The sequence below is a fragment of the Glycine soja genome, chromosome 5 (assembly GCF_004193775.1).
Source record: "Glycine soja cultivar W05 chromosome 5, ASM419377v2, whole genome shotgun sequence".
NCBI classification, from domain to species: Eukaryota; Viridiplantae; Streptophyta; class Magnoliopsida; order Fabales; family Fabaceae; genus Glycine; species Glycine soja.
This window is the reverse complement of record NC_041006.1, coordinates 33,309,342-33,332,148: the sequence shown is the minus strand read 5'-3', so window position 1 is coordinate 33,332,148 and position 22,807 is coordinate 33,309,342. Positions and strand designations below refer to the sequence as shown.

Below are 22,807 nucleotides of genomic sequence, written 5' to 3'. Positions count from 1 at the left end.
GAAAATTGATTTTCATTTAGGAATCTAATTATATTTTTACTTTGTATATTATAACTAATATTGATGTGTCCAAGTTGGATTGCTTACTGTAGGTAAACTCTTGCAGACGTTGACTTACCGTATGGCGGGTGAATTAAGGTTCAAGCTCCTTTGGTTGTTGTGAGTTCTATGACAAGGTCAAGACACCAAGAAAAATAAATTAATATTCAACAGTACACTAGCTCAAGTCAGTAAAAAAATTATATATTAGGATGACGATATATAACAAATGCTTACTTGTTAGTGATATTTGCAGTATTTATAGGAGTCTAGCTATAAGATGGGTTGAATTCCTTAACACAAGACTCAAGACTTCTCAAAGGCAATAATATTTTGCCTTAGTGTAGCGACAGGATAATTTTGTTTTAAGGTGAGATATGATCTACTATTCACGAATACATATCTTGTAACTAGGTGTTGAGACTTCAACCAACATTTACAATTTAGGTTGAACTCCAAACCTAGTGTGGAACAAATATTAAGCAATAGATATAGACTATATAAGGCATAGGCTTTATACTTTCTAAGTGTAAAAAGATATGTCACAGGATTGAGTGAGTTTTAATAGTTCAACTAAATTTTCAAGAATACAATGAAAACATAAGAAAGAATGGCTTACCCTCATCATAATTGATATTTCTATATTTTAATCAATCAGCTAGCAAGATTGAGTGAGTTTTAATAGTTCAACTAAATTCGTTCACAACTTATAATTTCCGATTCATCATATAGTAGTAAATCCGATGCATATAATGCATACAATGTACTAGATAGGACTCAAATAAAATATCTAAATTTTGCAGATGATTATAGAGTACTAGTATATATAGATAATTGAGATATTGATACACAAATATATATAATACATTTCTTGCACTACGACAGTTCCACACGAACGTTTTACACTTCTATTAGAAATACAAAGAGACATTATAAACACTCCAAACAAAGCTCGGAGATATCACAGAAAACGCAATGAACCCTAAAATCCCTGGTGACAGCTATGTAGTATATATAGATAATTGAGATATTGATACACAAATATATATAATTGTTGGTAGTTGATTAGATGATAGTTGATAGTTGATAGTTTTAGAGAATTGTTTTAGAAAGAAGGTTTTGTCATTGATTTCTTGGATTGTCAATTACAACATACCAATTGTCTATTTATAGGCTCAAGTCACCAACCTCTCAATGGTGGTGAATGTTTCTACATTACTTTAGGTCTTTCTAGAGTTTTCATGATAGATTAGTATCATGATAGTTCTAGATTTCTCTATCTTATACATACACTTATAGTTCTAGATTGTTCTACCATATTCATACACATTATAGTTCTAGATTGTTCTACCATATTTTATAGTTCTAGGATATTCTACTATTTTCATACATATTATATTTAAGAATATTCTAGAAATTTGTATCAATTTTAACACTCCTCCTTGATGCAAATTTTTGTGACTCTGAGCATAGCTCGTAATTCTTCAAATCTTGGTCTTGGCAAAGTCTTCGTGAATATGTCTGCAATTTGATCTTCTGTTCTGCAGTAGTCGAGTTTGATCTCTTTAGTTGCTTCAACTTCTCTGATAAAGTGATACTTGATTGCTATGTGTTTTGTTCTGCTGTGATGAACTGGATTCTTCGCCATTACAATTGCTGATTTGTTGTCGCAATTGATTTTAGTAGGCTCATCTTGTTTTTCTCCCATGTCTTCAAGTATCCTACGAAGCCATATAGCTTGACTCGTTGCTTCAGCAGCTGCCACGTACTCTGCTTCTGCTGTTGATTGTGCTACTGTAGCTTGCTTCTTCGACGCCCAAGAGAACATTCCCGATCCTAGTAAGAAAGCATAGCCAGAGGTACTCTTCATGTCATCTGCCGAACCTGCCCAATCACTCAAAATTCTTTTTCCTGCTCCAAAGTGTATTTGACTTGGGCTTTGTATGAATCTTGATAGAAGACTTGTAGCATACATTATGTCAGGCCGTGTAGCTATCAAATATAGGAGGCTTCCAATTAAACTTCGGTATTTGGATGTATCAGCTTTTGGTGCTCCATCATTCTTCTCTATGCCGAGGAAGTAACTCATCAAACCAAGGTCGGTCATCTCAAAGGTCTTCATCATGTCTTCTTTAAACTCCATCATCATCTTAGTATTGTTTCCCGTGTAGATAAGATCATCTACATATAGAGAAAGTAAGAGAGTGTACTGCCCTTGAGACTTGATGTAAAGTGTAGGCTCACTCTTGCTCCTCCTGAATCCTCGATCCATGAAATACTGATCGATTCTGCTATACCATGCTCGAGGTGCTTGCTTCAAATCGTAGAGTGTTTTTCTTAGTCTTAACACTTTGTTTTCTTTGCCTTTAGACACGAATCCTTGTGGTTGCTCCACATAGATCTCTTCTTTAAGTACGCCGTTAAGGAAGGCGGATTTGACTTCTAGTTGATGGATACTCCATCCTTTTTGTGACGCAAGAGCTATTAGAGCTCTTATGGTATCAAGACGAGCTACTGGTGAAAATGTCTCATTGTATTCAATTCCGGGTTGCTGTGAGTAACCCTTAGCTACTAGCCTCGCCTTGTGTTTCTGTATGGTGCCATCAGGGTTGAGCTTTGTCTTATAGACCCACTTAACCCCAATGATATCTTTTCCATGGGGACGATTTACTAACTCTCATGTGTTGTTTTTCTCGATCATCTGTATCTCTTCTTCCATTGCCTTGACCCATACTTCCTGCTTTGACGCTTTTTCAAAGCTTCCAAGTTCAAGTATGGCCAAGTTACAGGTTTCATATATGTCCACCAAAGATCTTACTCGTCTTGGAGTAGACTCTGGTGATGATAGTTCTTGATCTTGTTGTTGTGGTGGAGGTGAAGGAGGTTCACCTGAGTCTTCTTCCTCAGCTTCTTCTTGACGTAGTTGAGCGGGTATAGGAACATTCTTCTCCACTTTTTCTTCATCCCAATTCCAAAAAGCATACTCATCAACTTCAACATCTCGACTGATGACGAGTTTCTTAGTTTGCAAGTTGTAGACACGATAGCCCTTAGAGATATTGCTATACCCAAGGATGATACCTCGTATAGTCTTGTCTTCAAGCTTGTGCCTCTTCACGTCTGGAACATGAATGTAGCATATAGATCCAAACACCCTTAGGTGCTTTGCTAATGTCTTCTTCCTGTTCCAAGCTTCAATTGGAGTCTTGTCTTTTACAGACTTAGTTGGACATCTGTTGAGTATGTAAATAGCAGTGTAGACTGCTTCAGCCCAGAATGTATTAGGTAGTCCCTTCTCCTTGAGCATCGATCTAGCCATTTCAATAACTATGCGATTCTTTCTCTCGGACACTCCATTTTGTTGAGGAGAATATGCGACTGTAAGTTGTCGCTCAATGTCTTCATCCTCACAAAATCTTTCAAACTCGCGAGAGGTGTACTCTTTGCCGCGATCACTTCTTAGTACTTTTATCCTTTTTCCACTTTGATTTTCAACAAGGGCCTTGAACTTTTTGAATACTCCAAAGACTTCTGATTTTTCTTTTAGAAAATATACCCATGTCATTCTAGAGAAGTCATCAATGAAGAGTATGAAGTACCTGTTGTTCCCATGCGTTGGCGTCCTCATTGGTCCACAAACGTCCGTATGTATCAGCTCCAATAGATCTTTCGCTCTCCATGCTCCGCTTGTTGAGAAAGGAAATCGGTGTTTCTTACCAAGGAGACATTCTTCACACACTTCATTGTTCTTCTTTATGCTTGGAAGATCTCTCATCATGTTCTTCTCATGTAACAACTTCAAGGCATGTGTGTTGAAGTGGCCAAATCTTCGATGCCATAGCCATGAATCATCAACTTGTACCTTCATGGCAATGTTTGTTGCATATTTTAAATTTAGAGGAAAACTTCTATTGCTCTTATTCATCTTTACTTGGGCTATCTCAGACCTTTTATTTTTTATGTCTAAGATTTTGCATACACCTCCTTCAAAGTGAAGTGAGTAGCCTCTCTCCATCATTTGACCAATGCTTAGAAGATTTTCTTTTAGGCTGGGAACTAGTAAGACATCATGGATGAGTCGCGTACCTTTATTTGTCTCCACCATGACAGTGCCTTTGCCTTATGATTTAACCACACTTCCATTTTTCAGTCGAACTTTGACTTTGACAGACTCATCAATACTTTTGAAAATAGTCTTATCCTTGGCCATGTGATTGCTACATCCACTATCCAAGTACCAGCTTCCTCCCTTTTCTTTTATTGAGTCTTGAGTGACGTAGAACGTACATTGTTCTTGATCATGCTCCTCTGCGATATTGGCTTGATGCCTATTTCTGTTGCGACAATTTTTCTCTACGTGCCCGAACTTCTTGCAATGGTTGCATTGTGGCATATTACGGAACCAACAATTTTTCTCTGCGTAGCCTTTCCTTTTGCATATATTGCATGGAGGATTTTTATCTGTTTTGTTCTTAATGAAATTCCTAGAACCTTCTCTTCTTCTGGAAGTTTCTCCATAATTTTTCTTTCCTCCATTTTCTTTGTTTTGGGGCTGAAATTTAAACTTTGACTGGAAGACATTTTCAATTGTATCTTCTTTATGCCTATACAGTCTTTGCTCATATGCTTCAAGAGAGCCCACAAGTTCTGTCTCTGATAGAGTGGACAGATCTTTGGTTTCCTCAATCGTTGTCATGATTGGGTCAAACTTTTGGGGCATAGTAATTAGAATTTTCTCAACAATTTTCTTGTCAAGAATATCTTCCCCAAAAGCTCTTATTTGATTAACTATTTCTTTAACTTTAGAATAGTAATCTTTAACTGTCTCAGACTCCTTCATCTTCAATAGTTCAAAATCTCTTCTTAGAGATTGAAGTTTAACGGCACGTACCTTAACACTTCCTTGAAACTCCTCCTGCAATGTATTCCACGCTTCTTTGGCAGTCTTAGCTCCCATAATTTTTGGAAAAATTGGATCAGTCACCGCTTGTTGCAAGGTGAACAACGCCTTTGAATTTTTCTGTTTATTTTTCTTCAACTCTTTTTCTTGAGATGCATTAAGAGGTGAAGTATTCGCGGGAATAGTGAAGCCTTCTTCTACTATGTCCCATAAATCTTGAGATGAAAAATATGTTTCCATTTTAACACGTCAGAAATCATAATTTTCACCATTGAAGATTGTGACAGAAATAGTTGACAATTGAGTAGTGTTATCCATAGCTTAGAAAAAAAATATTATTAGAGTGGGTTAATAATAGTACAAAGGAAATTTTTGAAGTAGATGGGAGGATTTTGGAATGGTAGGTAGGTAAGATAACTACGCCCAATGTATGACCGAACGTAGCTCTGATACCACTGTTGGTAGTTGATTAGATGATAGTTGATAGTTGATAGTTTTAGAGAATTATTTTAGAAAGAAGGCTATGTCATTGATTTATTGGATTGTCAATTACAACATACCAATTGCCTATTTATAGGCTCAAGTCACCAACTTCTCAATGGTGGTGAATGTTTCTACATTACTTTAAGTCTTTCTAGAGTTTTCATGATAGATTAGTATCATAATAGTTTTAGATTTCTCTATCTTATACATACACTTATAGTTCTAAATTGTTCTACCATATTCATACACATTATAGTTCTAGATTGTTCTACCATATTCTGTAGTTCTAGGATATTATACTATTTTCATACATATTATATTTAAGAATATTCTAGAAATTTGTAGCAATTTTAACAATAATACATTTCTTTGCACTACGATAGTTCCACACGTACGTTATACACTTCTATTAGAAATACAAACAGACATTATAAACACTCCAAACAAAGCTCGGAGATATCACACAAAACGCAATGAACCCTAAAATCCCTGGTGACAGCTATGTAGGGTTAAAGCACACTCTTGTTCCCTTAAACAAAGCTGCCACAATCTAGTAAAGAGTAATACAAGCATGAGTACACATCACAACCAAAAACAAAAACAAAAACATTACTAATAATATGCATGGGATTGTACTTAAATGACTAGTATTAATGATATTCAAAGATCAGCAGAGCCAATCAATTTGGTGAGGCCAAATGTTATGGCCATAGCCATCCAACCTCCAACCAGAACCCTAATGCAAGATCTTGTCACTGGAGTTTTTCCAAGAACAGCTCCTGCCCCTCCAAACACCAACGATGCCAAGCTAACTGCAGCAGCAACAACTCCCATTCTAACCTTGTGACTCCTTATAAACACAGTAGCAAGCATTGGCACCAAAGCACCCACAGAAAATGCAAATGCTGATGCTAGTGCAGCCTGAAATGGATTTGGAAGCTTCCCCCTTCGAGCTTCTTCATTAACTCCTCTATTGTTATTAGCTTCCCTCTCTCTTTTGAGCTGTGTCTTCTCTATGTCATACTGAGTGTACACAGATACAAACTCCAATTGCCATGCTACAAGCCCCAGCAACTAATACTGCAAAACCAGCAAGAATCTTGCCACTGATGTCTTTCTTAACAGCTCCAACACCCATCATCAGTGAGGAAACTGAGACCAACCCATCATTGGCTCCCAACACCGCGGCTCGAAGCCACTGAGCCCTCTGAGAGTAGTATATGTCGCTCTCTTCACTTTGTATTGGCTCCACACCATACACATGCATAGGAATCTCCACTTGGTTAGTTGATGAAATTCCATTGGTTCTAGCTCCAAGGTTGGCCATGAAGGACGATGAAGGTAAAATGAAGGGGGAAATACTGAAATAGAATAGGAGGGAATTAGTGGGAATTGCGTGATATTAAGAGCTTGTTGAGAACACATGCTTCTGATAGATGAAGAATATTTATAGTGAGGGGTCGTCAAGTTTGAGGTGTCAATATTGGACCTAAATATTTGATAAATTAAGGAGTTATGATGGTGATCAGGACAGCACTAGTTACAAGTTAGTGACTTCTTACAAAATATACAAGTTTCGCATTTAAAATTCACTACCAAAAAGTGGATTCAGGTCTCAGAGATATTCCACCTAAATGTAATATATATTATTCATCGATCTTGGTTCAATCATGTTTTTAGTTTTGGTTTATTAATTAGTTTGAAAGTCATATGAGGAAGATTAAGAAATGAATAGTTGTACGTTTAACTTACATGTGTTAATCAAAGGTATGGAAGAAGTTAAACAAACATATAAGTGAAAAAATAATTATAAACCTAAAACTTCAAAGTTTTGAATTGAATGCATTGTCAAATTCATTTATATATGATATGCTCGTACTCATTGATTAAAGATGAGAGTTTTGCCCCCATTTCCTAATAACGTATATGGAGAATGTAGACTAAATTATGATTTCCCTTCGTTAAGACTTTTTTTATTTCATTGAATAAAGATATCAAACCTAAATATAATAACGATAAAATTGAAAAACAAAATAATACCTTTTTAGTTTTCTAAAAGACAAATAATTTAAAATAAATTAAACTTCTTAAAATGATAATTATTTTGTAGCATAAACAAGATTTCATACTAAAAGATACAGTCACAATTTCAATTCTGAGAACTGTGGATCGTGTTAGATTTTCGTATAAAAATCATGTGAACAGAAAAACAGGCACAAATCAAAATGTCAATATAATCGAAACTTATTTAATGTTTATGTCTATATATATGTCTCTCGTTACATAAGATTGCGTACAAATTTCGTATGAGAGGATCTATTACTGATAATTGTTCAACTGTCCAAGGCAAACGTAAATTTTGATTATTTTTTTTAGTCTTTGATATAATATATATATATATATATATATATATATATATATATATATATATATATATATATATATATATATATTATAACTTAAGCAGTAGAAGCAATTGATATATGCATAAGATCCCGGCAGAAAATGAAACACTTGACTTGATATTAGCACAAGATTCCGGCAGATTTAAAATGATTTGAGAGAAAGAGAGTATATATTAGTATATTTGATGAAGTGTGCACTCCACAGGATAGGGACAACTAAAGTGATTAATTAATAAATTGAAGGGTGGGTGTAATCCACACGAAATTAAGCTACAGGCTGCGCACTTTCATGAAGCGAAAACAACCAAAACTCAGCGGTTAAATTTATCTTTCTGCAATTTAAGAAACTCCCTGAAAGTGACTTATTAAATAATTAAGTGTGCTATCATTATTTTTTCTAATTTTTCGATCTATGTTTGGGATGAGTGATATCCATCTAAACGTAGAGTCATATATGCTTTTATATATTAAGTAAACAGAAATTTCTGAAATACTATTCCGTTTCGTTTAAAATGTTAGTCTTGTATGGTTACATTAGATAAGAGGTTTGACCAATATCATATGTACTATATATGAGGTTTCTATACCTTCAGAATTAGCAGAGAATTTGTTGTATCATCATGTTGTGATATGTTTAATAGATAAAATTTATCAACTTAAACATGTAATCATAAGTTTGATTAATCCCTAATTTGTGCATATTAAAAAATATGTTAAGAAAGGTTGACTCCTTAAATGAATCTTTGTACGTACCTTGAAAGATTAGTTGATTTTCGATCAAAAACATCTCAGCTCACATTAGAGAATTTGTTGTTAATTCCTTAAGTCATTTGAGCAAAATACAAACATATAAAATCTGGAGCATAATGATCATTAGGATACTAACTTTATTTGAAAAGTGCCTGGCTTGAGGGAGTAACTAGTTTCATTTTAGAGCAAGAAAAGAATATAAATGAAGTCTACATAACTCATTCACGATAATTTTGTACTGTGAAAGAAAGTATAATTTTTTTTGTTAAAGAAAGTATAATTTTTTTTTATTATCATTTTATTGGTGTCAAGTATTTGTTAATTTTACTAATGACTAATTTTTATTAAAAAAGCTGGCTGGTTATGGTGGGATTTTAATTTTTCTTTCAACCACGTTTTCACAAAACTCACATAGGAAGCATTATTTAAGGAATTTGAGTAATTACCACTCAAATTAACAACGAATATAGTATATATGTATTAATATGGAAAATTCAAAAGCATTGATTTTCCTTAATTTACACAGACGATAAGCCTTTTCTGTTTGTATTATGTTAACCAGTTGCTCAATGGGCCTGAGATTGATTTTGAGTGTGGAGTCCTATAGATGTACTGCAAACAGCGAGGCCATCCCAAAAAGAACTTGTCACAAACTATACGATTGTGTGAAAGGGGAAAGAGAAAGGTTCTGATATCAGAGTACCTAACAAAATGAAGTTCATCAACACGTAAAATTTAAAATAGGAAAAATTGAAAGCTATATACTAAAAGCAGAAAAAAGTACAATCAAAGGAATCCACTATGGGAAAATTAACAATAACAAAGCAATAATGTACATCTTCACTTATAAGAAAAATTCTTAATTAGAAGAAACTGCCGAGAGAAGATACTAGTCTTAATTTTTTTATTTTTCCTATTCAGTGTGGAATGTGGCTTTCTTGTGGAATACACACTCCCCTGAATTATTTAATCTGAACACTTGGATCCTCAAATCCATAAAGTTATGTTTTATAATTTATTTTTGTTAATCAATAGAGGAGCTGCTACTAACCTAGCTGGTGGAATCAAACACTCCCTTCTATAATATAATCCCGCCAAACTACATTTATCTAACTATCTCTATTCGCCAATATCATTCAGAACTTTTGAGTAGTGTCTGCAGGCAGCTTACGGTAACAGACTTATTTCATATTAACTAGTTTAAACGCAGCAAGAATCTTTATTTCACAAAATAAATATGCATCGGAGATATTGAGAAAATTTTATATAGAGAGATGCAAGCCTGTAGCAACTCCAATTTTTGTGAAAGAAAAATTATCAAATAATATGATGATAGTGGAGCAAATACTTTAGTTTATAAAAGTATAATTGAAAGTTTGTTTGTATCTTTCGGTTACCAAACCAGATGTAATGTTTGGTGCAAGTTTACCATCTAGGTTTATACATTCTCCAAGTCAAGTTCATCTTAGAGTAGCAAAGAAAGTATTAAGATATATAACGGGTACAACTAATTATAGTTTGTAGTTTTCTGAAAGATAAAAGTGGAGAGCTTCAAAGATATACAAATTGTGATTAGGCATGCAGAAAGTTTAGACGATGCCAAGAGTACCTTTATCATATGGGGAGCAAATTTAAAATGCAATGATGTTGAGTGGACAACAAGTCAGTTATTGCTATAACATAGAATCTTATTCATCACAGAAGGACTAAGAACATCAAATTGAGGTATCATGCCATTAGTGAAGTAGAGAAGTCAAAGCAAATTAACCTGAAGCATTGCAATTAATTCAAAAAATCAGATTGCAAAAATTATGACAAAGGCCCTTTCCAAGGGCAAGTTTGAAGTGTGGACAACAAAGCTTGGCGTATTGAAGAAAATTTTCAAGAAGTATTACAAATTAAGATTTTTTTTCAGCATTTATATTAAAATATTATATGTCTCTCAAACTTTCTATTACTTTTTAGTTTGGTTAAATGGTGCTTGTGTCAAGAAGCCACTAGATGTAGGCTTAATTTTGCATATCAGTCATTATTGTTTTTGCTTTGCCCAATCAAGGCCTTTATAGCATTTGTATTTAAGCAACTTGCTATAACACTTATTTGTGTGCATAATTGAAATACATCATATCAATTTTTGCTCATATATATATATATATATATATATATATTGTGCAGTCTTTGTTGTGCGAAATCTCAATGATTAACCGAAACGAATTTGGTTATAACTGCTTTAATACAATTCTAAAATTTACGAGATTAAATCAAGTGATTTGGTCGTCCAGAGAGTAGAAATATGTCTCTTAACCTTTTGTGTGCCCTTAAGTTACAAAAGAAAACACTTGATTTAGAGTAACTAGAATGTAAACAGACTAAAAGATAAAGCTAAATTCGAAAGAAAGCAATATAAGCGAAAAAAGATCATCTCAAAAATAATTACATTGATTTGTTGTTTTTTGTTGAAGGTCCCTAGAATTGTTTCTGCAACAATTATATATATTTACATTGATTTGTTGTTTTTTTTTAAGGTCCCTACAATTGTTTCTGCAACAATTATATATATTGTAAAATTTAAACCAACTTAATCTAAATTGTGTTTATCTAATTCATACATGACTCTTTCATTTTCAACTAATTCAACTAGTTTATTCATATTTCGGCTAAGCAATCACGCAGCATACATCTCACGTTTCAATTTTTTAGGAATCACTTTCTAGATCATGGAATTTTTATGTTCATAACTAATTTCATCTAAAGTCTCTTGATTTTAGTCTCTATTCAAACTTTGATGCACTTATATTCTGAATTTCCTTTAAATTTTCAAAAATTAATCGAATTGTCTTCGTCATATTTTGTCATTTATGTAAAATAACAAACAAATCCTCTTTTAGGCTAAGTTTCTATCCAATTCATTCGGTTAATTAAAAATATTTTCCTGGTGGTAATAGACTTATATCTTATTCTTGTTGTATGTTTAGTCTTATATAACAAAAGCACAAAAATATATAAGAAAAACACCATTAACCTCAAAAATCCTTGTGGACAATTATGTAGCGTGAAACCACACTCATGTTCACTTAAACAAAACAGCCACAATATCTATCGAAGAGTAATACTAGCTACCATGAGTAGTACTCATAGCACAACCCAAAAAAAAAAAAACATTGCTAATAATATGATGTTGTACTTAAATGACTAGTATTAATCATATTCAAAGATCAGCAGAGCCAATCAATTTGGTGAGGCCAAATGTTATGGCCATAGCCATCCAACCTCCAACCAGAACCCTAATGCAAGATCTTGTCACTGGAGTTTTTCCAAGAACAGCTCCTGCCCCTCCAAACACCAGCAATGCCAAGCTAACTGCAGCAGCAACAACTCCCATTCTAACCTTGTGACTCCTTATAAACACAGCAGCAAGCATTGGCACCAAAGCACCCACAGAAAATGCTAGTGCTGAAGCTAGTGCAGCATGAAATGGATTTGGAAGCTTCTCCCTTCGAGCTTCTTCATTAACTCCTCTATTGTTATCAGCTTCCCTCTCTCTTTTGAGCTGTGTCTTCTCTATGTCATACTGAGTGTACACAGATACAAACTCTCCAATTGCCATGCTGCAAGCCCCAGCAACCAATCCTGCAAAACCAGCAAGAATCATGGCACTGATGTCTTTCTTAACAGCTCCGACACCCATCATCAGTGAGGCAACTGAGACCAACCCATCATTGGCTCCCAACACCGCGGCTCGAAGCCACTGAGCCCTTTGAGAGAAGTCAATGCTGCTACTCTCTTCAAGTGCAACCTCTTGGTAGATTGGTTTTAGCTCTATACCATTAGAAATATGGATAGGGATCTCAACATGGTTTGTTGAAATTCCATTAGTTCTAGCTCCAAGGTTGGCCATGAAGGATGATTAAGGTAAAATGAAGTTGAGAAATATTGAGATATATAGAAAAAGGAGGAAATTAATGGGAATTATGTGATATTATGTGCTTGTGGAGATCACATGCTTCTAATGAAGGATATTTATAGAGAGGTATCGTCAAGTTTGAGGTGTTAATGGACCTAAATATTGATAAAGGAGATGAGATAGTGATCAGGACAGCACTAGTTACAGGTTAGTGGCTTCTTAAAAAAAATATACACGGCTTTCGTTTTATAAAATTCTCCACCAAAAGGTGGATCCAATTAAGTCTCAGATATTCCACCTTAATGAATATGTACTATATTATATTCATTTGGTTCAATCTTGCTTTTAGTTTTGGTTTATTAATTTGAACGTGATCATAAAGAGGAAGATTAAGAAATGAATAGTTGTACGTTTAGCTTACATATGTCTTCAGAGTTCAGAGGTATATTAACAGACAAATGTATCTCACCCAGCTTCACGGATGTAAGTATTCGAGCCATTTGATTTTTTTTTATGGGTTTTTCTTATAATGGAGCCATCTGAGTCTCTGACGTATCCTAACTCCTAAGCTGTTAAATTGCCAAATGGTTATATTTATGAGAATGTAAACTAAATTATCATTTCCCTTCATTAATATATACTTTCTTTGATTTCATTGAGTAAAGATATCAATCCCAGAAACAATAAGGATAAAATTAAAAAAGAAAATAATACCATTATAATTTTCTAAATGACAAGTAATTAAGTAAAGCATGTGAACAGAAAAACAGGCACAAATCAAATGAGTGAATCTGAAATCTATTTAAAGTATCCGTGTCTTTATATGTATGTCTCTCATTACATAAGATCGTTTATGGAATTTCATGAGAGGATCCATTACTGATAATTGTTCCACTGTACAAGGCAAATGTAAATTTTGAATTTTTTGAGTCTTCGATAAATCAATAATTAAGCATTAGAAGCAATTGATAGAAGAAAAATATACCAGCAGAAAATGAAACATTTGGCTTGAAATTAGGATTAATTAATAGACTTCGAATTTTAAAGATTTGAGAGAAAGAGGGTATATATTATATTTGATGGAGTGTGCACTCCACAGGATAGTGGCAACTAAAGAGTGTAATTAAGAAATGGAAGGGAGTGTGCAATCCACACGAAACAGGTTGCGCACTTTCATGAAGCAAAAACAGCCAAAACTCGGCGGTTAAATTTATCATTCTGCAATTTAAGAAACTTTTCCCTGAAAGTGACTTTTATGATGGCTTTCTATTAGAAAGTTTTTCCTAATTTTCTATATATATTCGGATGAGTAATATCCATCTAAATGTGGATTCATCTGCTTTTATTGAGTGCACACTAATTTATATCTGAACTACTATCCCCTGCATTTGTTTCATTTGAATGGTAGGCCAGATCATGTGTTTTTCTCTTTTTTCTGAATAAAAAAATTGTTTTTTTCTTTTTCTCTTCAATTGTTAATTATAAAAGGATACATTAGATAATTAAGAGGTTAGATTCATATCAAATTTGTTGTTGCATTCCTTAAGTTGCTTGAGCAAAATACAAACAATATTCAAGAGCATGTCAATTCATAGTTTCATACCAGTCTATAGTATATGACATAGCACCATTGCAACACACTGTTACATATTAATGAAAACATATGCCCGGAGCCAGTGCCAGAGAGCTTGAATAACAATATTCGGGAGTCAAAAATAACATTTGAATAAAAAAATTACGGGTTGAATAGAAATAATGGGGGAGCCAAAAATAAGATTTGAATAAAAAAAATTGTTCCTATTTTTTTCTAGAAAAATAGGGCGTTGTTGTTGTTGTTTCTATTTTTTTCTATTTAACCATTTCATTTAAATTTTCTAACGTTTCTTTTTCTAGTTTTTGAAAAATTATTTTATACCGAATTCTTTACCCTATGATACTAAAATTAGACCAAAGATATAAGTTGGTTCAATGATTGAAAAAGGGTGAAGAAAAAAGCAAGGAAGGAAAAATCGCGAGTTTAAATCCCTCAACAAATATATATTTTTAACAAAATTAACAGACTAACATTTGCTTATAAAAATATTGATACTAAAATTATACCATAATAAAAAAAACAGAGAAAATGTTAGAGAAGCTTGTAATAAAATTATAACAAAACCCAAAGAAAATGAATATATACGGACAAGTTTGATCTATTTAGTGAAGAGTAGTAAAAACAATCAAAGAATCTATTTATTGAAATTGTTAGGCATAAATAATGAACAATGGACAAGTAGTGAACAATTGTCCTGTCCAAGAGAGAATGAAAACTAATTCAAATCTGATACAAGGCTTTGGACTAGATACTATGGGCTTTGGACTTTTATTCTCTATTCTTCTGCACTCTTCTAATTTTAGCTATTTTAATATCTATAACTATATATTTAATGCTTCATTCTGGTTAATGGTGGTTAATAACATCAAATCACCCACCGCTTCTTCCTTCACCTTGTGTTTCAATCAGGAATTTCAAAAATTCAAAGAATTTAAAATGTCTAGAATTTGAATTACTTTGATTTTAATTTTCTTCATTCTTCAAATGCTTTGTTTGGATAAATCAATTTAAATTTCTTCTATTTTAAATTTTTTGTTTGGATAGGACAATTCAATTTCCTCTATATGCAAAATTTCAATTTTATATTTTAAATAGATGAAGTTTTAATATTAAACATTATAGAAAATAAACAAAATCTAATTTTGAAATATTAATTAAAAAATATTTTCAATTTTTAATAATTTATAAATATAAAATATTAATAATTTTAACTAGGATTGTTTTGTTTGACCACAACCAATGATGTTTTTAAACCGACATCAACCAAGGCTATTTTTTGGTCAACATCAAATAAGGTTTCTTTTGTCAAAGTATGATGGGAATATTTGTCAATTGACGTCAGTTGGGACTATTTTTTGGCTAACGTTGGTTGAGTCTATTTTTCAGCCGATGTTGGCTAGATTCTTTTACCAACGTTGGCTATGGTTTGTTTGGTCGACATCAGCTAGAGTCTTTTCGAACGACGTTGACCAAGACTATTTTTAGCCAACGTCAGCCTAAAAAATCCTAGCAAGAGTTGACAAAAAAATCTACACAATACCAGCTAAAAAATAGATTGGTCGATGCCGACCAATAAAACCTACCCGATGTCAGCTAAAAAACATCATTGGTCAATGTTGGCCGAAAAATCCCTAGTCGAAGTTGGCTAAAAAATAGCCCTGACCAATGTTGGACAAAAAATCCTTCCCAACATCAGCTATAAAATAGTCTTGGTTGATGTTGGCTAAAAAATAGTTTTGACCAATGACCGAAAAAACTCTAGTGGATGTCGACTGTAAGAACCTAGTTGATGTCGACTAAAAATAGTCATGCCCGATGTCGATCAAAAATACCTAGCTGGTGTTAGGAGAAAAAGTCCTAGCCAACATCAACCAGAAAACCTAACTAATGTGGTTAAGAAATAGCTTTGGCTGATGTCAGCCAGAAAACCCTAGTCGATGTAAGCAAAAAAATCCTAACCGATGTTGGTCAGAGCTAACATCTGCTAAAAAATAACCCTAGCCAATATTGGCTAAAAAATAGTTTTGGCTGATGTTGACTGGAAAAACCTAGTTGATGTCGGCTGAAAAACCCTAACATGTGTTTACTCAAAAGTTAGTCATGACTGATGTCAGTAGAAAAAATCATTGGTCAACATCAACTGAAAAAACCTAGATGACAACGATCAAAAAAATCATTGGCCGACGCTAGCAAAAATTTTTCATGACTGACATCAGTGAGAAAATAATCCTAACCAACATCATCTAAAAAAATCTTAGTTGATATCGACAAAAAATAGCTTTGGTTGACATCATACAAAAAAATTTGACCGAAAAAACCTCAGTCAATGTTAGTGAAAAACAACTTATGTCGATATCGACCGTAAAAACTTTGGTCACCCGTAGTTGTGAGTGTCGAGGGAGAAAGAGTCGCGAGCAAGAACGTGAGTTAGAGTGCATCTTCGAAAAAAAAGAATTTCAAATTCTAAATTTTTTGGGAGAATTTAAAATCCCACTATTTTAGTCAATCAAAATTATTTATAAAAATACTAAAATTTAAATTTCTTTTCAAATACTCTATCCAAACAAACTATTTTATCACGAATCATTTTAAATTCCTTAAAAAAATAAATTTCCCTATTAAATTACTCCATCCAAACACACTACTTCAAAGTAATTATAAGTTAAAACTCGGCACTCAACACTCATCACCCCAAACAAGAGAACCATATAATCCTATAATTTTCAAAAACTCTGGATGACTCCCCTCAGTCCCTTAAAAGCTCCACCCCTGCTCGGAGCATAAGGATCATTAAGATATAGGTCGCTAAATGTTAATTTTGTTATAAAAAAAAAAGATTAAATCTATGAATTTTTTTTTTAATTATCCAACTCACTTTATATCTCTATTAACTTTGTTAGAAAAATGCCTCGGAAGCATATATGATTGTGGGGGCAGTAATTAATTTCATGTTGGAGCGAGAGAAATGTACATCCAGAGGAACCCACTATGGGAAAATTAACAATAACAAAGCAATAATGCGTCTCCATTTAGGATTTTTTTTCAAAGGGTATAAAATGTCTGACAACCTATAAAATTTGAAAAATAGTAATTTTATTCCCCATCAATTTTTTTTATTAACTTGGTCCTATAAAAAACAAATATTTTTTTGTTAGTCTTCGGTGTTAATTTCGTTATTAATTTCGTTAGACGATAATTTAATATGACTAATAGACATTCACGTGTAATTTGATTACAAATAAATTAAATAGTTTGTGATGATTACAAAACTTCAAAATAAATTAAACAATTTCTAACAACTAAAAATTCTAAAAAATTGTAATTTTTCACCATGTCCTCTATGATTTTCTGACAATTTCCAATGAGACTAGGGATAAAAATTAAACAACAATGAATTATGATGTCTTTGAAATGTACTTGAAAAGATAAAGAAAAAATACTTAAGTTTATTAGTCACGTCAAAAAATCATCTAATAAAATTACTACTAATAAAAATATGTCTTATTTTTATAGAAATTAAATTAATACGAAAATTTTATGAAAACAAAATTAATCTTTTTCAAATTTTATAGAAATTCCAGCATATTAATTTAACCCTTTTTTAAAAATACTAGTTTTATATTAGAAGGAACTGCGGTGAGAAAATACTAGTTTTATATTTTTTATTTTTTCCATGTTCAAAGTGGCATGTGGCTTTCCTGCGGAATACACACTTCCCTGAATTATTTAATCATAAATACGTCGATTTTCACATCCATAAAGTTATGTTTTATTATTGATTGTTATTAATTAATCAATAAAGGGGCTGCAACTAACCTAGACATCTAGTATGTTCAATTATACATTCCTTCCTATTAGTAACCCTGCCACTGCATCCACCCTCCTCTCCAATATTATCATTCAGAACTTGAGTTTGCATGATGCTAACGTTAACAGTAGACTTGATTATTTCATGCACCTTTGGGTTAAAATTGGTAAACTTGAGTTTGGAGTATTTTTCATTTTGCAAACTGAATTTGCAAAAGGAATCATAGTCTCCCTTTTCTGGAATCTTGGTTCCAGACAAAATAAAAGTATGCAAACATATTTTTTTAATAACTAAACATGTCACAAAACATATATATATCATACTACATTACTACTGACCAAAATAAAGTGAATCATACCAAACATCCATACAGGTCCATGAAAAAGTTAATTCATTGTTAATTGAAAGTTTGAGGAATTATTAAAACAGGTGGCCAACCATCACAGTGCCCTCCAGACCATCACCACTGAGGTCCATTATCATCAAACATACCAAACTGTAATCTTATTTCTATGTTCTATCTATATAATAACCTCCATAAGGAGCGTGTGTCCTCCACAAGCAATCTTTTTCTCATTTTTCCCTTTATCCTTGTACCTTACAATTCTTGTGCATTATGGCTTTTCTTGGCACTAGTAGCAATGAAATGCCAATTGGCCATATTGAGATTCTCATACATTCTAATGATATAGAAGCAAAGCGTAGCCAAGACATTGCAGAAAACAATATTGACTACTCTCAAAGGGCGCAGTGGCTTCGAGAAGCTGTGTTTGGAGCCAAAAATGGGTTGGTCTTAATCAACTTACTGATGGTGGGTGTTGAAGCTTTGAATGAAGACATCATAATCATGCTTCTTGCCGGCTTCGCAGGACTAGTTGTTGGGGCTTGCAGTATGGCAATTGAAGAATTTGTATACACTCAGTTAGTTAGACACGGAGGTAGCTCAAATGAAAGTCCACAATAACAAGCACAAAGGAGTGGAGGAAGATGACAAACAACTTAACCCTTTTCAGGCTTCCATAGCATCAGCAATTGGATTTTCTATTGGTGCAGTAGTGTCAATGCTAGCAGCTGTTTTTGTTTGGGACTATAAGATCAGATTGCTAGTTTTTGCTGTGCCTATCTTGGCATTGTTGGTATTTGGAGGTGTAGGAATAGTTCTTGGTAAAAGTAAAACACCAGTGAGAAGGACTTATGATCGTGATAGTGCTGATTGGAGGTTGGATGACTATGGCTATTACTTTTGGCTTTGACAAGTTTATTGGCTATACTAGACTATGAATGTGATTGCTATACAAATAAATAACTTCAGCTGTTTTCTCTTCCTTTTTCTTAAACTTCGAAAATAGATGCAGTAGACTGTGATCAGTTAGTTATATATATCCACTAGGGAACTCAGCAGGAGACAAAATGGCCATAGATTTTCCAGGTTCTTTCTTTGATGAGCACATATCCAATTGGGGTGTTCACCTTCTTTATACTATGTAGCCGATTTGCTGCATAATTCCAAAGTGTTAGTGTAAATGAGCTCATGCACACAAACCTCATTTCTCTCTAATATGCAAAATCCATGTTTAATAATGATTAAGAGTCATTTTAAGGCAAGCACATTTGGAATCAACTATTAAACGAATCAATATGATGGTCACATAACCAAACCAAGAAATTGGAGCATTTATGCCTTCTGTAAAATTTAGGAAAACCGAAAATCATTTTGAATTCTTCGGTATTTCTCTTTAATCGTGTTTAATATATCCCTAGAACAAATCAATTTGATAGTCCTGAATTTAACTATCTATTTTTGGCTTAAGGATCAGTCTTGTGCTGCTGTTATATGTGAATTATAACATCAGACACACATATCATTAGTAAAAGATTACTATAATAGAATTCAAACTATCCTGTTCTTGCTGAATATAGTAAGCAATATTGTCAAAATGATCCTTGAATAAGTACTAAACTAATCCTAATATACGGGTAGACCTTAATTCATGCAATGTTTTCATTTTTTTTAACACTGAATACTATATAGTGGAATATTTCTAAATTATTAGAAATACTGTTGCATGAAGAGAATGCTACTTTTGGTGGTTTGTTTACTGTCAAAGTGGTATGTGCCCTGTGGCTTTCGCGGGGTATCATGCTATTCTGAATTCTTTTTAATTTTTAAATTTCAGACCTCACATTCATAACGTAATGTTCGACCAACGGGGACTGGGTTTAGCAAAAAGGACTGGTCCACCATTACAATTCATGTGTCATTCGGCTTCGAATGAACGTCCCAATTTGTCGTGAGAAATTTAGGGTCGTTACGTTGAGAAAAACACTTTTTATTTTCACTTTCTATTTTTCCTTTTAAATATAAAATGTCACTAGAAAATATTGAAAATAATAATTCTTATTGTTTTCTATATAAATTTTTAAAACAAAATATAAAAAAATTGTAACTTTATAATTAAAAATGAAACAAAAATTAAAATTAAAAAACATTTTCTTAAACCAACAACCACTTAGGATCTGAAAATGCAAAAGCATTATCCAAGCTAGATCCTAAAATCAATCCTGAATTTATTTTTATTTTACTTAACCTTAAGCAACATACATATTTAGTAATGACCTGTGATTTTTCATAAGTTCTCTTAAATGAAATATAAATAAATGATTATTTCTCAAAAATAAGTTCAACAAAACACGCATGCACCAGCCATCAACTATCTCAAGTATAATTCTGGAAATTATATACCAAAATAAAGTTAATTACTCCAAAAGGTAATTAATAGTCAATGCAAAGACAAATGACCCATGAATTATATACCAATTGGTCAACCATTACAATTCATGTGTTATTTGTCTTTGCATGAACTTTCCAATTCAAAATCCTATGTTGAGTTCATTTCTAAATATGTCCATAAGGTAGGTATAACTCAATGTTGGGTTCATTTTTAAATTTTGATGAATTATTTAAAAAGAAAAATGAGTTTTAGAGTTAAACATATCCTCAAAGACATAGTTAGTGCTCTCCACATTATCATCATTATTTTAGACCTATTATCATCTAAAGAAAGAATACCTAAATGTCTTCAAAATCTAACCTAAACGTATAACAATGAATGATTAATCTTTTATCTAGAAACTTCCACAAAGAGTGTCTTGCACAAGACAGATTGATGATTAACCAAAAAAGGTTCAAAATACGGTCATTTTGGATTCCCTTATCCTTAAATAGTTGCAATTGCGGCACGACCTCGTACGAAACCGACGTGCATCGCAATGTATAGGGGATGTCATTTTTATGTAAAAAATCTATTGTGGACTAGATGTCTAAGCATGGGTCACCTTAAATGGTCTAAAATTAACCATGTTTAATAACCATTAGATTCATCTCATCCTTAGGATTATATTATATACCCTTCGCATAGAATATCTTTTACCAACCCCTTTCGGCCTCTGGATAGCCCCTTCCCTCCTTCATAGTTGGCAGCCATCGTGACCACTTCCTCATCACAATGGCAACCACCATAGAAAGGGGTTGTGCTCTCCAATCTCCAAGCCCCTCTGGCGGATTTGAACCGTGACTGCTTCCTTGACCATTACCCACCTTCACTGATATTTGGTGTGACACCCTCTACCCTTACAATTATAACTAACTAATTAAATAAATCATACAAAATTTAATTAAAAGATTATAAACACATAATAATAAAAGAAGGAAAAAAAAACATGCAAAATTAATTAATAATTTTTCTTTTTAAACACATTTAATTTAATCAATTCAAAAGGATAAAGGTTCACATCCACTTAGTGAAAACATAATAGAATATTACTTTTTTTAATAAAAGATAAGATTATCCCGGCTCAAAACAAGGCCGTCCACTCTAAATAAATAATAATAAAAAAATCTAAAGTAGAAAAGTATAACACAATTATATCATTCAGTAAATCATAATCCCTATCACAGACTAAGTCTCTCCATCTCTAGCATGTGACTCATCATATGAAGGCTCACCTGAAACAAAGTGGCAATCAGCCCAAACGCAAACACACACCGGGAGTGAGTTATCACATTCGTATATAATAAAACATTAGAGCATGTGAAACATATAATACTTAAAGCTGAATTTATATAAATAACATTACTGCACAAAATCGCACACATTATTCACACCCATTCAAGTTTACACACTCCATAAAATAACATCAACCACAATTGTTAACTCAATGAAATTCAAACACAAGCGTTATGCAACAATTATACTAAGACTCAAGCCTATATGCAATGTGGTACCATGTCAGTGAAAAACAACACTGGGGCGCTTAGGAGTACATGACAAAGCACACCACACAATGGGTATACTCGCTCACTCTCACTAAGTAACATCATAAGGTGACCAGTCAGGGTTACTCTGTTTTGCGAGAATGCCCCAACCACATGGGATCAACATGGGCTTAAAGGAGCACTCAAACCGAGTATCTTTACCCCCAAGGCCTAGACTCCGAAGATTCCGTTTGGGCCTCACCTTCCTGATTCAGGTCCAACCCCTAAAATATTTTTTTTTATTTGCACGCAGACACTGTTTATGAGTTATATAATACCCACGACCTTACTCTTATATTTCAAACATATTTAACAAATTGCGCTATAGTTTAACCCTTCAGGATCCTAACTAGGAATCCTACAATTTTCTTTAACACTGCGCATAAAAGTTCTCTCAAGGTACACACTGGTCGGGTTACTGTATAACTCATAACTCACATGACAAGTAATATCACTACAAATATCAATCACACACTCATTCACAACCATGTTTCATGTCTACAGTTTAACATTTCACACTCTAACTAATTACAAAATATACTCAACAATTAGATAACAATGTATCATAATATTAATAACATATAATATTTAACTTCAAGGCTTATAAAC

At 33.1% G+C, this 22,807-nt stretch overlaps 1 protein-coding gene and 2 pseudogenes across 1 annotated transcript; 1 reads left to right on the top strand and 2 right to left on the bottom strand.

Moving 5' to 3' along the window:
• Window positions 1–5,917: 5,917 nt before the first annotated feature.
• LOC114411516 lies at window positions 5,918–6,811 on the bottom strand (annotated as a pseudogene).
• A 4,767-nt stretch (window positions 6,812–11,578) lies between these two features.
• On the bottom strand, window positions 11,579–12,581 carry LOC114412597 (vacuolar iron transporter homolog 4-like). The gene has a single exon (XM_028376552.1). It carries the CDS (start codon window positions 12,473–12,475, stop codon window positions 11,786–11,788), a length of 690 nt encoding a protein of 229 aa, XP_028232353.1. The 5' UTR covers window positions 12,476–12,581; the 3' UTR covers window positions 11,579–11,785.
• Window positions 12,582–18,403: 5,822 nt separating this feature from the next.
• On the top strand, window positions 18,404–19,194 carry LOC114411515 (annotated as a pseudogene).
• Window positions 19,195–22,807: the final 3,613 nt, after the last annotated feature.

Bases quoted from the DNA above. Each gene is read 5' to 3' on its own strand.
- LOC114412597 (XM_028376552.1), bottom strand. From the start codon at position 12,475: ATGGCCAACCTTGGAGCTAGAACTAATGGAATTTCAACAAACCATGTT.